The sequence below is a fragment of the Lutra lutra genome, chromosome 13 (genome assembly GCF_902655055.1).
Source record: "Lutra lutra chromosome 13, mLutLut1.2, whole genome shotgun sequence".
Taxonomy (NCBI): domain Eukaryota; kingdom Metazoa; phylum Chordata; class Mammalia; order Carnivora; family Mustelidae; genus Lutra; species Lutra lutra.
In genome coordinates this window covers 91,294,192-91,309,742 of record NC_062290.1, presented here as the reverse complement: position 1 = coordinate 91,309,742, position 15,551 = coordinate 91,294,192, and the positions used below count along the sequence as shown (strand labels likewise).

Sequence of the window (15,551 nt, the reverse complement as noted above, 5' to 3'; positions counted from 1 at the left end):
CAGTTCCTTGAGAAGAAGGCAGTATTTGCACGTATTAAAGAACGGCTGGTGTCGCCCACTGCTCATTTGCTGCCAAGTGCTGCATGTGCTCCGTGTTCCTGTAATTCCCACAGTGACCACACGGAGAAGGTAGTGCTTTTATCTTTATGTTAGAGAGGAGGAAACCGAAGCTTAGAGAGCCTTAAGTAACTGAGATGAGGGCAGTGCACTGGAGAGCATCGGGGTCCTTGGGATTCCTAAGCCCCAGCCTCCGGCTCTGCTCTGCCACAGACACTTGCGAGGGGTCGGGTGTCCCTCGGGAGCTCGCTGTCCGCCGGCCAGTGTGCCCAGAGCTGGTGGTGGCAGGGAACAAGACGGTCTGTGCCTCCCTTCATGGAGTTTTCCGTCTGGTGGAAAAGGCAAGCATTAAACAGTGTCACAGATGTTGTGTGAGACTGGAATATGCTGCAAAAGCTACCACGAGTGACGGTGCTGGGCCATCATTCACTGGGCGTCTTCTGCTGAAGGTTCGGGCCAGCAGAGAAACGGGGTCCGATTTGGGAGGAGTCAGGTAGTGAGTGCTCCAGGCGGCCTTGTGTGAGACAGTCCCCTGAGTGCCCATAGAGAGACCCTACCCCGGAAGATCTGCTTCGGGTTCCATTACTTTCCATTTGTTGTCATCCAACTGCCGGCAGAAAGGGGAGCAGAAAGAGACAACCTCACTGTGTCCACAAACTGGTGGGTGGTATTTTCTGGTTTCTAATTTTTTACTTTTTATTAAAGGAGACATTACAGAACACAGTTCTGCTGACTCTGTTTTTTATTTAGCCTTGATCCAGTCTGCTTAACCCAGTCCTGTCCACGGAATGCTTACAAAATGTGTATTAAGTGCAAAATCATTGCAGGGACTGGAGACGAGTGGGGCCTCTGACTCGCTCCTCAAGCAGTGATGGCCTGATGAATGAAAGTAAAACTCGTACAAAAAATTTGTCCCAGGATCAGGGCTGGAGGGTTAGTTTTGGGTCTTCCTGAAATGTGTTGGCTGTTTCTGGCCGTTTCTGCATTTGCTTAATGTGTTGTTGTGGTTGGAACAAGTTGGGTGTTCAGCGATTATTTGCGTTGTCTTTGACATTTCTCTTCGTGAAACCTACCACGTATGTTCTCAGGGACACTAAAAGTCAGATAGGAACCCAATCTTGTCCTGTGCACGTGCAGCAAATTCTGAACTAGTGGAACACAGTCACCCTGTGAAAGCATTGCCAAGAAGTGCCCAATGTGAACAGACCGGTCTACCCCTGGCAAACCAGGCCTCGGCTATCCCCAGGGCTGGGAAGGAAAGCCGTGGGACGTTGGGAAGGGGTAGAGCTTTCCAGCAAGCCTCGTCCAGCTTCCTGGTTGAAAGTCAGAGGCCCGCGGTGCTTTCTCACGGCATCATTTGTTTACACATGCCTCACTGCCCATCTGAGCTCCGAGTGTCATCTCACCAGATCGGACCAGAGATGACTGATTTAGTAACTGTTGCTAATTGGTGTTGCTGGAAAGCTCCATACAGGTTTTTTCTTGTTTGGGTTTGTTCGCTTGTTCTCTCTCTCTGTAGCATGTAAGGGCTTGTAGAGGAGGTAGATGTGAGTGAAATTATAATCCTTTCCTAAGCTTAATACACTGTTCAGATGTTTTAGGAAACACTGGGGCCCACAGATATCTGAATCAGTGTTCAGTCATTAATATAAAATGCGCAAGTGTTTCACCCCTTCCTGCTACCTGACATTTTGCACATTAATTGGGGGTCGCCGTGTCAAAACCCAACAGGAGAATGGAAGGAAATTTATCTTAGTTATCCTGTTTTTCCGGAGCTCATCCTGTGGCCTTGAAGGAAAATGGCCCCGTGAGGATAGAGACCACCTTGCTCAGTGTTGTTCCCCTGCTCACTTAGGCACCGAATGAGTATTTCCTGAATGACTGGGAAGAAGGGACATCATAAATTGCTTTCATTTCGTTAATGTGCTCCTAAAATTTGTCTGTTGTTATATGAAAAGTCTGGGGAGTGACAAAAATGAAATCTGTTTTCCTACAGACCTAATGAAAGTACAGTGGTGCACAGGAATCAGACATAGGATCTGGGCTCAGCTCTGCCTCTCCCCTGCGCCGCTCCCTTGGGCAAGTCTCTTGACCTTCTTTTTTCTGTCATTTATCAAATGGGAGTTTTGCACGCACCTGTCTTACTTCCCAGAGTTGGTGAGCGAACAGATGAGGTAAGGAGTGCAGAAGTGCTTTGAAAACTGGAAAGCGCTGCCTGCTTTCCTGCTCATCCTGACTCCCCAGCAGAAAGCACAGGCTAGAGCCATCCCTCTGGCCATCCGGTGCTCACAGAAAGCCTTCTGTGGGCAGATGATTCCTCGGTTTTCTGTCCTGAGTATTTAACAGCACTCCCCGAACACAGTCATTGTTGAGCACCGTGGGCACTCAGTACATATGTATTAATAGATCAGATAGGACTATTTAATAATGTCTGACCTCTCTAAATCGTGCTAAAATCACGTGGAAGAAGCATCCTGGTTTTATGATGGTATTTGCCATGTGTTCTAGTTCGTACACACGTGGCCCCCACCGGGAAGAAGGAAGGCAGGCAGGTTCGTTTCTGTGTTTCTGTATGGATGGGTCTTTGTGCATTGATTTTAGCTTGAGGAAAAGCGGGTTAGCTTTTGTTTGGTGGTTCCCCTGCATTTGTTCCAGCAACATATTCATATAGTTCGAAGTTCCTAAGGGAAATCTCCCTTCCACTTCTCTGACGTGGCTACCATATCGCTCCAAGGAAGCAGCTCTTGCTAATCTAGATGGCCCTCTCTGCTGGTGGCGAGTTTCTATAGGAGATTGTGAAGTTTTGAGTGTTTCTTTAGACGAGAGTGAGAGCACAGTTGGTACTCTGGGCAGGGAGGGCAAAGCAGCGCAGTAGAATGTGGAGAAGAAGCCTGAGCAGAAGCTCTCATTCCTGTCTGTGGTACATCTAGCCTTGCCTTTTCGTGTACAGTCGAGAAAATACGCTTAATTTTCTCGAGAGAATAACCAGAAGGCTTTCACAGACACGATCCAAATATCTTACAAATCCGAGAAGTTGGCCGTAGGTTTCCTGTCTTCTTTCTTCAGCATATACTGAGACCGATTGTTGAGTCTCAGGCAGCTTCGTTCTCATGCAGTAATTAAACCCCCTTCTGTTCCCACCCACTGGCAGCCCTCTTGGACTCATCGTTCTGGACAGGTGTGGGGGGAAATCTTGAATCGTTTTCAGAGCATGCAACGATTCTCTTTTTGATAGCTGCTGGGCATTACCCTCTCCCCAAAAAGGTGGTTTATTAATACATGCACTCCTAGCTTTCAGATTTCGTATGGGTGGAGAAAATGAACAGCATGTGTCGTACACACTGTGTGGGGTAGATGCTATTTAAATCTGGTTTGAGCTGCTAAACGTCTCACCAACACGGGATCCCTGGCTGGAGTCCAGGTTTGTTGGTTGGGTTTTTGGTTTTTTTTCCTTTTGAGGAGGGGTCAGACTTTAGAGAACCGAGCCATCTGTCCAGCAAATTATTTTAAGGCTTTTAATAACAAATAGTTTGCAATATATTTTAATGTGTGGAGTAGAAAATTAATGTTTTGCAGAACTGGTGTCTTTAGAAATGTCTTCTGCATTCTGTTTTGTTATCATTTTGGTATTGTAATCCCAGTTTGGTAGCACGCATCTTTGACGAATGTTTTTGCAGAATTAATTAGTTCATTAAAAGCGACATTTTGAAACCGGCCCGTCAGTAACACAGTGCACTTCTTTAGAAGCCTCTTGCTTCTAAGAGGCATTGAGCTTCTCCTATAACAGATATGGGGATTTTGTAGCTGCATGTAAAGATGTAAGACTTTGAAGACTCTCCTGCTCTCTTTGAGGTTTGTCCCTGGAGCTCTCCGGTTGCTCTGGTTAGTGCCTTTTGGCGGCGAATGTGGTGCCCTGTCCGCACCTCCGATCTCCATCCGTGGCAGAGAACTCTGCATTTTAGTGGTTTCCTTCCTGCCTGGCCTAGGCCTCCATGGCTTCCTTTTAATGTCCTGTCCACTCATTCAGCAAATATTTAAGGAGCATCTAGTGGGTACCCGGCAAGGTGCTGGGATTCAGCATTGAATAAAGCAGCCAGCCGGCCCGCAGAGAATCCTTTCAGGGAGACAGACACTAAGCAAATAATCACTAGAAAAATTGCTTAATTAAACTGGGACGGGAGCTACAAAGAGAATTAAAAGTGCCATAAGAAGTGAGGTAGGGAACACTGACTGATGGGGGCTGAGGGGAAGGGTCCGGGAAGGCTCCCTGAGAAAGTGTCATTTAAGCTGGAAACCAGACTTGAAGCGTGAGCTGGACTGACTTGGGCCTGAGAGCAGAAGTGGTTGTGGGAAGACTTCCAAGCAGAGAACGCGGAGTGTGCACCGCGTGCAAGGTAGCGCAAGCCTACCCAGCCTTGGAAGAAGGATGCCGGCTGAGGCTGGAGAGTGGTGGGAGCCTCCTCGGCCTGCTCAGGACTCGAACTTAAGCTCACCATCGAGCCATGTCTTACGCAGTGATGCAGAAGGCAGGGACCTCTTTCTTGATACAAGCAAGGAGCTTCTGGAAAGCACAGTGATGCGGCTTTGGAGGGCAGAAATGGTTACTCGTTCTAGGGTGGCCTCTAAGGTCACAGAAGCAGGTCCTTGACTTTGTTGGAAGGGCTAAGTGACAGTGAGAGGCAGGTGTTCAAGCACAAGCAAACAAACAAAAACTAACCTTGGCCGCCCATCGCGGAAACATGATTTTAGGGTCACAAGAACTGTTTGAGTCATTGTACCCCGATTGCTTCAGTGTGTTCACTTCTGGGCTGCAGCAAGAACGAGCTCATTTCTCAACTGACGGCAGCTTTGTTGAAAACTAAAGCTCACCATTCAGAAACAAACAGAGAAGAAAACCAGATACCTCCCTTCCAAAACAGGCCTAGAACAGTTGTTCTGAACTTGGGGTTCAGGAATGGACTTCAAGGGGCCCATGGACTCCAGTTCATATAAAATATAGCATGTAAAATGCTGTACATTCGTGCATTTTAGTTTGCAGTACCTTTCTAGAGGGTTCCATGACCCGGGAAGATTAAAAGACACCGATAAAAGAAATTGGAAAACCTGACAGTCTTTATGTGTTTGCAGAAAGCCTGGAGGTTTTGGAGGCAGTGTTTGTGTGTCCTTCCTCGAGGCTGTAGTGGGGCGCACGGGCGGAGATGCTGGGGTGGCGGTCCAGGGGCTGCCTCCTGGGATATGGTGGCGGAGCCACCTCTTGGAGATGTCATAGTCACTTGTAGATTGACGGGTCCTCTGATGAGAGGACCTCTGAGTGCCCGGTATTTTTCAGTTCCCTGCATAAGGACATCGAAAGGAGCAGGCCAAGCTACTTGAAGACAGTCAGAAAGAACAAGGCTTATAGGGCTTCAGAAATTAATGTTAGAAATCTGGGAATGGCATCATCATGTCTGATGCCGCCAAGATGGTGAAGTGATTGAGACGGAAGCTTGGTCCTAAGGAAGCCTTTACTGATTGGAGAAGGCCGGGCTGGGTCGCACTGGGAGAAATGGAAGCGGAAACTGTTGAGAGTCTGACTGGAACTGGGGAGAACAGGGAGATTGGATTCTCTAATCGCTTAAAGTTAACTTCCTGCCTGAAAATATTGACGCTCAGAATCACACCTTGATCTGAACCTGTGATTTCTAGGACTTTGTGTTTCTAGCCCAGTTCTTAGACCAGAAGCCAGCTCATCGACCAAGTGCTCTGGGAGGAGAGCTTCAAGCAGCTCTCCGTTTTGAAAGGCCTTGGTAATGTAAATAGGAACAGCAATCTTTCCAAGTTATTACCCTGTTAACAGGTTGACAGATATGTGCAAATTGTGACTCACTGCTCAATTTGGCACTAAATTAATGTCTTTGCGCGCCGCGTCTGCTCAAGTGTAAACTAGTCACCACTGCTGTGTTACTGCTTGTTTGCCTATATTCCAAAGGTAAAAATTAAGGGAATTTGATCCTGCCACAGAACGGAGTGGAGCATATGGTGGACGTGTAGGAGGAGAGCACGCTGTTCCTACCTGTCCTCAGCCCTGCACTCGGAGTGCGACGCGACACGTTGCCGAGCTCTGTGCAGACGCTGGTGAGCTCGCGGGCTCGGGAGGCAACATCCCTAGAAGTGCTGAAGTGCTGGCAAGGAGGTGGTATGGCAGAGACCACCTCCCCTGCCAGCCTGCCCTCCCCTCCCCTCCCCTGCCAGCCCCCCCCCACCACCACACCCCTGCAGCAAAAAGAAAGTGTCATTCTCTCTCCAGCTTTCTATCATCTGATGTTCCTAGCTTTCCTTATTTCTGTCAAGTAACTGGTGGTGGATTTGCGTTTTAAAGGTTGGGTGTATCTGAAAATGAAATGTTTTGATTTTTGCTTCTAGGATTTAGACATTGTTTTCCTCAGTTAAAAACGCAGCTGACTTTCTTTCTCTTTTTGGCAAATACATAATGTCACCTGTAAAAAGAAAATTTGCATCTCTTTTATGTTAGGCGTGTGAATGAAAAACAGTTTCCTTGAGGTGCATTTTTACTTCACAAAGTTTTTGGATTGAGTTTTCTGAGCTTCATCTGAGATCACCAATGGGAGAGGAAACCAAACGTTCTGCCCCAGATCTCTCTGCTGTCCTGTGTTCAGAGATCTCGTAAATGAAGGAATCCAGAAAGGCAGGGGGCATTTCTTGTCTGCTCGTGTAGAGCTCTGGCCCTCACTAATAAGCAATTGAAGTCAAGTAGTTGGTATGGAGTCCAGGAAATCCACGCTCTGAGCTTGGTTTCTGGAATCGTCACGTAACCTACTCGTTCCCCTATTTCTCTAGCCTCCTAAAGAGCCAGGTTTTCCAGAAAGCATTTTGAAACCTTCAAGGTGAAAGGTACAAAGGAGCCAGATTATGATGTTACCTTTGTGCTGAAGTCCCACGTGTTCATTCGCATTCTCCTGTCCAGAGCTGTGATGGTTATTGATTGAGGATTGGTTCCGAAGACATTGCCCGCCCCCTCCTCATTAGCATATGCTTAGCAGTGACCTCCAATCACACAGGACAGTGGATTGTTGCTTCCTGCTGAGTCTGAAGTAATTGGGTTTCAACCATACACACAGATTTAGAAAAGAAGTATGTAAATGCAGAAGTGTTTCCAGTGACTTGACATGAAGTTTGCCTTGTGTCATCCACCATTTCAAAAAACATCAGGCAGTGATGCAGCATGATTTCTCTTCCTCCTTCCTTCATCTTTTTACCTGTTTATAGCATTTATGCCTAAAGCCAAGGTTGTATCATGAATCTACAAATCTAGAAGGGGACTGTGCGAGGTGACATGCAGTGTCGTGGTCTGTTCTTTACAGGAAAGGTGGTTTCCTCCGCCATTTTAAAAATCGACTGACTGGGAGGGGGAGCCTGGCTGGCCTAGTTGGTTAAGCATCTGATTCTTGATTTCGGCTCAGGTCATGATCTCAGGGTCATGGGATTGAGCCCCGCATTGGGGTCTATGCTAAGCATGGAGCCTGCTTGTTCCTCTTCCTCTGCACCTCCCCTGGTTCTCACCCATGCACGTGTGCGCGCTCTCTCTCTCTCTCTCTCTCTCTCTCACACACACACACACACACACACACAAATAAATAAATAAATAAAATCTTAAAAAAAAAATGGAATTGGTGGGGGCACGTGGCTGGCTCAGTCAGTGCTGCATGTGACTCTTGATCTTGGGGTTGTGGGTTTGAGCTCCACATTGGGTGTAGAGATTACCTTAAAAAATAAAATCTTAAAAAAAAAATCAACAGCATGGGGCCTTGCTTTTAAGAAATACCGCTCATTCTTTCTGAGCTAGTTCACTTTTCAAGGCCTGGCCCTTATCGTACGGTCCTTTCTAGAGGTGGGAGAGAGCTATTTGGTACTGAGTTACTAAAAGCCGCTTACACACTCGAAAGGTGTCAGTCTCCCGTCGATTCCCTTTCCCAGGAGGAAGTGGCTTTCCGCAACCCCCCTTCTCACACACTGTTGCTCCGGTCTTCTTACTGTCCTTGTTACTTAGCGCTGGGCCTCCTGTGGTTTTCCCTCCCTTCAGCTCCAAGTCTGAAGCTGGAGGACATTTCTCTGAGGAAAACCTGATAGGTTCCTCAGTACAGTTACTCCCTGCCTTTTATAACTGACACATTGGTGTTCACTTTTTAACAAATGGCATTATGTTGTCTCTTATCTCTTGTGAGCCCCTGGTTTTGAGCTGATATCGTCATGCTGTGAGTGGAGAGTTAATCTCCCTCTTCTCCCAAGAGAACATAGCTTGTATATGTCCCTGATCTAATGGATATGTAATTTAATTTATCGTGCCCAATGGATACGAAGTCCAATACAAAGCTCTTAATAGATAGTTTTGCATCTCAGCTATTGTATTATACCTCCCCAGTGTGATTGGGTGGTGAGCACAGATGCTGGTATGATTTTATTCTCAGAGGATGTGAGCCAGACTCAGCTCTATTGGTGCTGTGGGTTGACGTCATCACAGCGAGCCTCCACTGGTGGGGAGAGTTCGTCCCGCTCAGAGAGGGCATTTCTGCAGAGCAGGCCCGTGATGGCCCAGTACGAGCGTAGTATGTGCCAGCCACCGTGCTAAGTACTTAGTGTCAGTGATTAATAAACCTTGAGAGTTAAAAGTTCCATTTGGGCCAGAAAAAGAGAAGACTCTCTTTCAGAGGAACGTGTCCAGGAAAAAACGGAACTGACAGGTTGCCCGGTGTGTCCGACCATAGCGAGAGAAGTTTTAGAGTCAGGCAGAGAGTTCGGGGATAAAGCGGATAACATTGTAGTAGGCACAGAGAAAACTAACCTAGTGAAAATCAAGGCAAAACAGGAAGCTGTACAAATGAATGTATGTACTCGTGGGCCCCTGTGTGGCTACTTAAAACACATGCAGGGATTCGGGGCGCCAGGGCAGCTCAGTCGGTCGAGTGTCCAGCTCTTGACATCGGCTTGGGTCATGATCTCAGGGTCGTGCACTCAAGCCCTGTGTTCAGCTTCATGCTGGCCATGGAGCCTGCTCAGGATTCTTTCTCTGTCTCTGTCTCTCTCTCTCTTAAAAATAAATAAATAATACATATGCAGAGATTTTAGAATGTACACACCAAATACTGACTTAAGCAAAAATTATGATGTAACTTGAATTAGAGTCCAACCAGCAAGATAGGAATTCAGGTATTTAAATCCAAGAGAATTCAATCCAGGGAATTAGTTATGTAGGTAACTGAAGTGAGAAGCCAAACAGGAGACAGCGAGGCTACTGCCATCCCTAGACCAGAAGGGCAGAGGGAAGAGCCTCTGTATTGGAGCCCAGTGGCCAAGATGGTGACAGCTAAATTCTGATCTCTGTAGAAGAAAGTCACTAGGTCATGCTTAAAATGAAAAAGCATCCTTGCCACAGCATTAAGACAGCAAAAAGAAAAGGCACCCAAACCAGCAAGGGAGCAGTAAAATTTGGACTATTTGCAGATGACATGGTACTATATATAGGAAACCCAAAAGACTCCATCAAGAAACTGCTCGAACTGGTACATGAATTCAGTAAAGTCACAGGATATAAAACCAACATACAGAAATCTGTTCCATTTCAATATACCAGTAATCGAGCAGCAGAAAGAGAAATGAAGGAATCAATCCCATTTACAGGTGCACCAAAGCCAGAAGACACCTAAGAATAAACCTAGCCAAAGAGGGGAGGGCCTGTACTCTGAAACACTCTGAAACACTAGGAAACACTGGTGAAAGAAATTGAAGAAGTGGAAAGACACTCCATGTTCGTGGATTAGAAATGTCTGTACTGCCCAAGGCAATCTACACATTTAATGCCGCCCCTGTCAAAATACCAACAGTGTTGTTCACAGAACTAGAACAAACAATGCCAGGATGTGCGTAGAACCACAGAAGACCCTGAAGAGCCAAAGCTGTCTTGAAAAAGAAGAGAGAGCTGGAGGGTTCCCAATTCCAGACTTCAAGTTCTATTACAAAACCACAGTAATTGGAGCAGTATGGCACTGGCACAGAAGTAGACACGAAGATCAATAAAACAGAATAGAAATTCAGAAATGAACCCACAGTTAGAATGGGCAGTGAGTCTTCGACAAAGCAGGAGAGAAGAAGCAATAAGGAAAAGACTGTCTCTTCAACAAATGGTGTTGGGAAAGCTGGACAGAACATGCAAGAGAATGAAACTGGACCATTCTCCTTCACCTTACACAAAAGTAAATTCAGAATGTATTAAAGACCAAAATGTGAGACCTGAAACCATAAAAGCCCTCGAAGACAGCGTAAGCAGTAATTTCTCTGACGTCAGCCATAGCAACTTTTTTCTAGATAGGTCTCCTAAGACAAGAGAGACCAAAGCAAAAATAAAGTGCTGGGAGTATATCAAAGTAAAAAGGTTCTGTACAGTCAAAAGAAACAGCCAATAAAACTAAAGGGCAACCTATGGAATGGGTGAAGATATTTGTAAATGACATATCAGATAAAGGGTGAGTAACCAAAATATATAAAGAACTTATAAAACTCAACACCCAGAAAAAGAATAATCTAATTTAAAAAGTGGGCAGAAGACATGAATAGACATTTTTCCAAATAAGACATCCAGATGGCCAACAGACATATAAAAACATGCTCAACATCACTGATCATCAGGGAAGTACAAGTCAAAACCATGTAAGATACCCCCTCACGCCTGTCAGAAGGACCAAAATCAACATGAGAAATGACAGGTGTCAGCAAGGGTATGGAGAAAGGGGAACCCTCTTGCACTGTTGGTGGGAATGCAAACTGGTGCAGCCACTCTGGAAAACAGTATGGAGGTTCCTCAAAAAGTTAAAAATAGAGCTCCCCTACCATCCAGCAATCTCACTACTAGATATTTACCCAAAGAATACAAAAATGCTAACTCAAAGGTATACACACACCAGGGCGTTTATAGCAGCATTATTTACAATAGCCAAATTATGGAAGCAGCCCGAGTGTCCCTCAGTTGATGGATAGAGGAAGAATGGATAAAGGAAAAAATACACACACACACACACACACACACACACACACACACAAGAATATTATTCAGCTGTAAAGGAGAACGAAATCTTGCCATTTGCAACGACATGGACGGAGCTTGAGAGTACTATGCCAAGTGAGATAAGCCAGAGAGAGACAAATACCATATGATTTCACTTATATGTGGAATTTAAGAAATAACACAAATGAGCAAAGGGGGAGGGAAAGGGGGAGACAAACCGAAAAACAAACTTGTTAACTATAGGGAACACACTGCTTGCCAGTCACCAGAGGGGAGGTGGGGGGCGCTGGGTGAAACAGGTGGTGGGGATTCAGAATTGCTCTTGTGAGGAGTGGTGGGGGTCATACAGAATTGTGGAATCATGGTGTTGTACACCTGCCAGTGGTATCATGCTGTATCTGAACTAACTAGAATTTAAGTGAAAACAAAAAAATAAAATGAAATGAAAAAGCAAGAACTGGCATTAAAAACATATCATATAGAAATATGGCAGTAAATACCAGAAGAAAGCACTAAATACTGTTGGTGCTGAAAAGGAGGAATGAGGGAGTAGTATTTTTTGTAAAAACACTTGTAAATCCCATTTGCCTTCTTGACTGCATCACACTGATGAACAGCTGAAGAGGGAAGCCTTCAGGACACTGTCGCTTCGGGTTCTTTGACTGAGGCTCCAGTTCAGACGTGTGCATTTCTTTTTCCCACTCAGGTATGTTGATGACGTGATCAGCCGCATTGACAGGATGTTTCCTGAAATGTCCATCCACTTATCCAGGCCCAATGGCACATCAGCAATGCTTCTGGTAAGTTCTGCTTGACCTGTCTGTAGGGCCACGTAGAAGACTGGCCTCAAGATCAAGTCTCCAGCTCTGTGTCATAGGATCCAGAGAATGGAGACTAACTCCCAGTCTGCTGGTCAATAGCGTGTTTCTCTTCACTGTATCCTATAGTTTCAGAATTCTGCACATTGAAACCTGGCTTTTGAATGAAACTGTAGAGCCCATGTGAGAATGACCCAGAGAGGAAATATACTGTAAGACCCTTCTGCCCATCAGTCAGTTCACGATATTTTGGTGAATCTTTTCTGTTGTCTCAAAGGTATGCCCAACTGTTGGATCCTGCTAAGAAAAACACCATCTTAAAATAGAACCAGGTTCAGGGCTCCTGGTGGTTCAGCTGGTTGAGCGTCTGACTCTTGATTTTTGGCTCCGGTCGTGATCTCATGGGCCATGAGACTGAGCCCCATGTCAGGCTCCACACTCAGCGCAGAGTCTGCTTGACGCTCTCTCTCTCCCCACCCCTGGCCCCTCCCCCACTCACTCATGTGCTCTCGCTCTCTCTTTCTCTCTCAAATAAATAAAATCTAAAAAAAAAAAAAAAAACCCAAAAAACGTAGAATAGGTTCTGTGGAACGTCACTTATAAAATCCATCGTGTACTTGAAGCAAGTGTTCTGGGACCTTATCCCTGATGAGTTCCAACCTTGTTTCTGGTTTTGACTTGCTCTGAGCAAGCTGGCCTCACAGCAGCACCAGCAGTGTTTGCCTTTCCGTGACTTCACCAAAGGCAGGTGTGACTGGGAGATACGCTGGGACAGAAATGCTGAATTTGACTAGTCATCAGGAAGGCATGGAGAGTTCAGGGGTGTGAAGCTTTTCTAGCACTCTCTGTGATGTGTGCTTGAAGAAGACTTCTGAACGGATTTTGAGGAGCCCCTCATTTTACAAAAAGCAGAATTAATTGAATCAAGAGTGGTGCTTTTCCACGGGCACCAGCGAGGTGAGCTTCAGGACTGAGCGTTTCGTGTCTTGGTAGCTGCTGTCGCTCGGGCCCCTTGCGGACCCCCCAAACCTCAGCGTTTCCCTCGGCACCGTCTTATAAAGAGCCAGTCCCCCGGGACGAGCTACGACTCCCTCCAGCCGTTCTGCTGAGCAGAACAGCCTTGCCGTGCGTGTGCGTGTGGCTTTCTCTTAAGAAAGGAAGAGATGTGGGGTGCCTGGGGGGCTCACTGTGTTTAAGCGGCTGCCTTCGGCTCAGGTCATGATCCCAAGGTCCTGGGATCGAGTCCCACATCGGGCTCCTTGCTCAGCAGGGAGCCTGCTTCTCCCTCAGCCTCTGCCTGCCGCTCTGCCTGCCTGTATGCTCTCTCTCTCTGACAAATAAATAAATAAATCTTTAAAAAAAGAGAGAGAGAGAGACAGGAAGAGATGTGAGTTTATTAAATGGGTGATATCTCTTTCGTGAGAAAAAAATTAGTGAGCATCTGGACATCATGCTACCTTAAATTCTTTCAGTTAAAAAATACAGTGAGTGAGGTAATACAGTGTTCTTTTTTTTTTTTAAGATTTTTATTTATTTATTTATTTGACAGAGAGAGAGAGAGAGATCATAAGTGGGCAGAGAGTCAGGCAGAGAGAAGTGGGGAAGCAGGCTCTCTGCTCAGCAGGGATGCTGAGGCAGATGCGGGGCTCGATCCCAGGACCCTGAGATCATGACCTGAGCCGAAGGCAGTGGCTTAATCCACTGAGCCACCCAGGCGCCCCTACAGTGTTCTTTTAATAGAAAAGGAAAACAATTTGTATCTGTCTACAAAGCATGCAGTATCTTCTGCCTCCGTTAAATGCACAAATTGTCGAAATTTTGAGATCCTCCAGGCCCAGCAGCTAAAACATAAATCCTGCTTTCAGCATACTTGACAGGGACCAAGGAGTTAATGAAGATAAAAATGAGAGCATCCTCGGTGAGATAGGTTTGTTCAAATTATTTCTGGGTTGTTGAGCTTCCATTTCCTGGTGGAGGTGGGGATTCTGCGTTGAAGGGAGACAGCCGAGGGAGCAGGGTCGTAGGTAAGCCGGGAACAGGTCTGAGATGAGTTACTTCCACCTGAGGAAGCGGCCTGTTACCTCACGGCGACTGTCGCCCCGTCTGCTTTCCCACGGAGCTGCTGTTTTGACAGCCCCGATGGAGGAGTTTAGGGGCTTGATTCAGGGGAGGAGCCCCATTCGACACGTGCATTGCTACCCCCGTGCGTGCCTAACTCAGAACGCGCTCTGCACCTTCCCCAGGGGGCGCAGAGCTCACACGAGGTGGGGCGGTTCAGAGGAGGAGCAGTGGGGGCGCTGATTCGGAATCCGCGCGCGGGCTGGGTACCCGTGATTTTAACATAACCGCTCGCGTAGGCTGTTACTTTCACAAGATGGCATTTTATCAGGCCGCGCACCTCTGGCCCATTTGCTGCTGCACGAGGGCGCCTTCTGCCAGGCCTGAGGGAGTTTCTCGCCGGGTGGAGGGGCAGGGCCAGCCGCTCCCCGTCTGCCCGCGCTCGGCCACGGCTGCCCGTGCCCAGCGGAGGGTGCTCAGGCCCAGCACCGTAGGCAGTGAGGGCACCCGCGGGAGGTGCGGGCAGGAGTTGGAAGGGGTGTGTTCCGGAGATGAGTCTGGGCGGATTGTATATGTCTGGAGTCCAGTGTATTCTGGAAACTTCGGGAGGTGAGCGAGAGCGACCAGGACAGAGCGTTAGGGCTGGTGACGCAGGACACACAGGAGCAGTCTCTGCTGGCATCTCCTTGTACCTGCTTCGGCCAAGGTGCAGAGCACGCCCGTGCCTTCTAGTAGAACGACATTTCCTCCTGAGTCTGCCGGGCTTCCTTGAGCGCAGCCAACAGAAACCTGCTCTGATTAACTTAAGCAAGAAAAGGGTTAGTTTCTGTCTTTGTTTTGCTTTCTGATGATGCCGGCTGCTCACAGCCCGGAAGGCAGAGGTGATCTGCCAGGAGGGACAAAAGCCAGGGCAGCCCTGGGGCGTCCAGAGCAGGGTGACGGCCCTGTGGGGACCCTGCGGCCCAAAGGACTCAGCAGCCCCCGCCTTCCCTCCCGTGCCCGTGCTACAGCCCGGGCGCAGCGCTCCTGCCAGGCTCTGCTGAGCTTGTTTGTCTGCGAGGGGAAGGAAGTCATGCCGTGGTGGCCCCGCGGAACTGCGTGGGGTGGAGGAGGTGATTCCCTGCAGGAGAGAGGCAGGGCTGGGAAAGCGGCAGTCTGCCTGCTAAGGGAGGTGTCCACATGTCCTGTTACAAGTCTCCAGGGTCCTTTGCTCCTCTCGTCGGTTACAGCTCTCGGTGGCGGCAAGTAAGTTTTGGACCACCGGGAGCTGAGCTGGCAATTTCTTCTTAAAGTGTTATTATGTCATTTCATATATACAAACAAATGTTTATAATAAGTGTCGATTATAAAGCATAACGATAACCCCAGGAGCTCACCACTCAAGAAGCAGAGCATAACCAATCTGTGCCTCTTCCCAGTCCCTGCCTCTCCACCCAGAGTCACCACCATCCTGATAATCGACCTCTTCCCTTCCTTCTTTAAATGCCTTTTACCAGCTGCACATGCTTTCCTAAATAATACACAAATTAGTTTTGTGGAATTCTGAACCTTATAAAAATAGT

The 15,551-nt window shown here is 47.3% G+C and overlaps 1 protein-coding gene across 2 annotated transcripts in view; it reads left to right on the top strand.

Annotated features, from left to right (window-relative positions):
* MED27 (mediator complex subunit 27) overlaps positions 1–15,551 on the top strand; it is a 194,228-nt gene that overhangs the window by 117,088 nt on the left and 61,589 nt on the right. For both annotated transcript variants that reach the window (XM_047701271.1, XM_047701272.1), the window contains exon 4: positions 11,820–11,913. In XM_047701271.1, the coding sequence (XP_047557227.1) occupies positions 11,820–11,913 (94 nt within the window). The remainder of the gene's footprint in view (positions 1–11,819; positions 11,914–15,551) is intronic.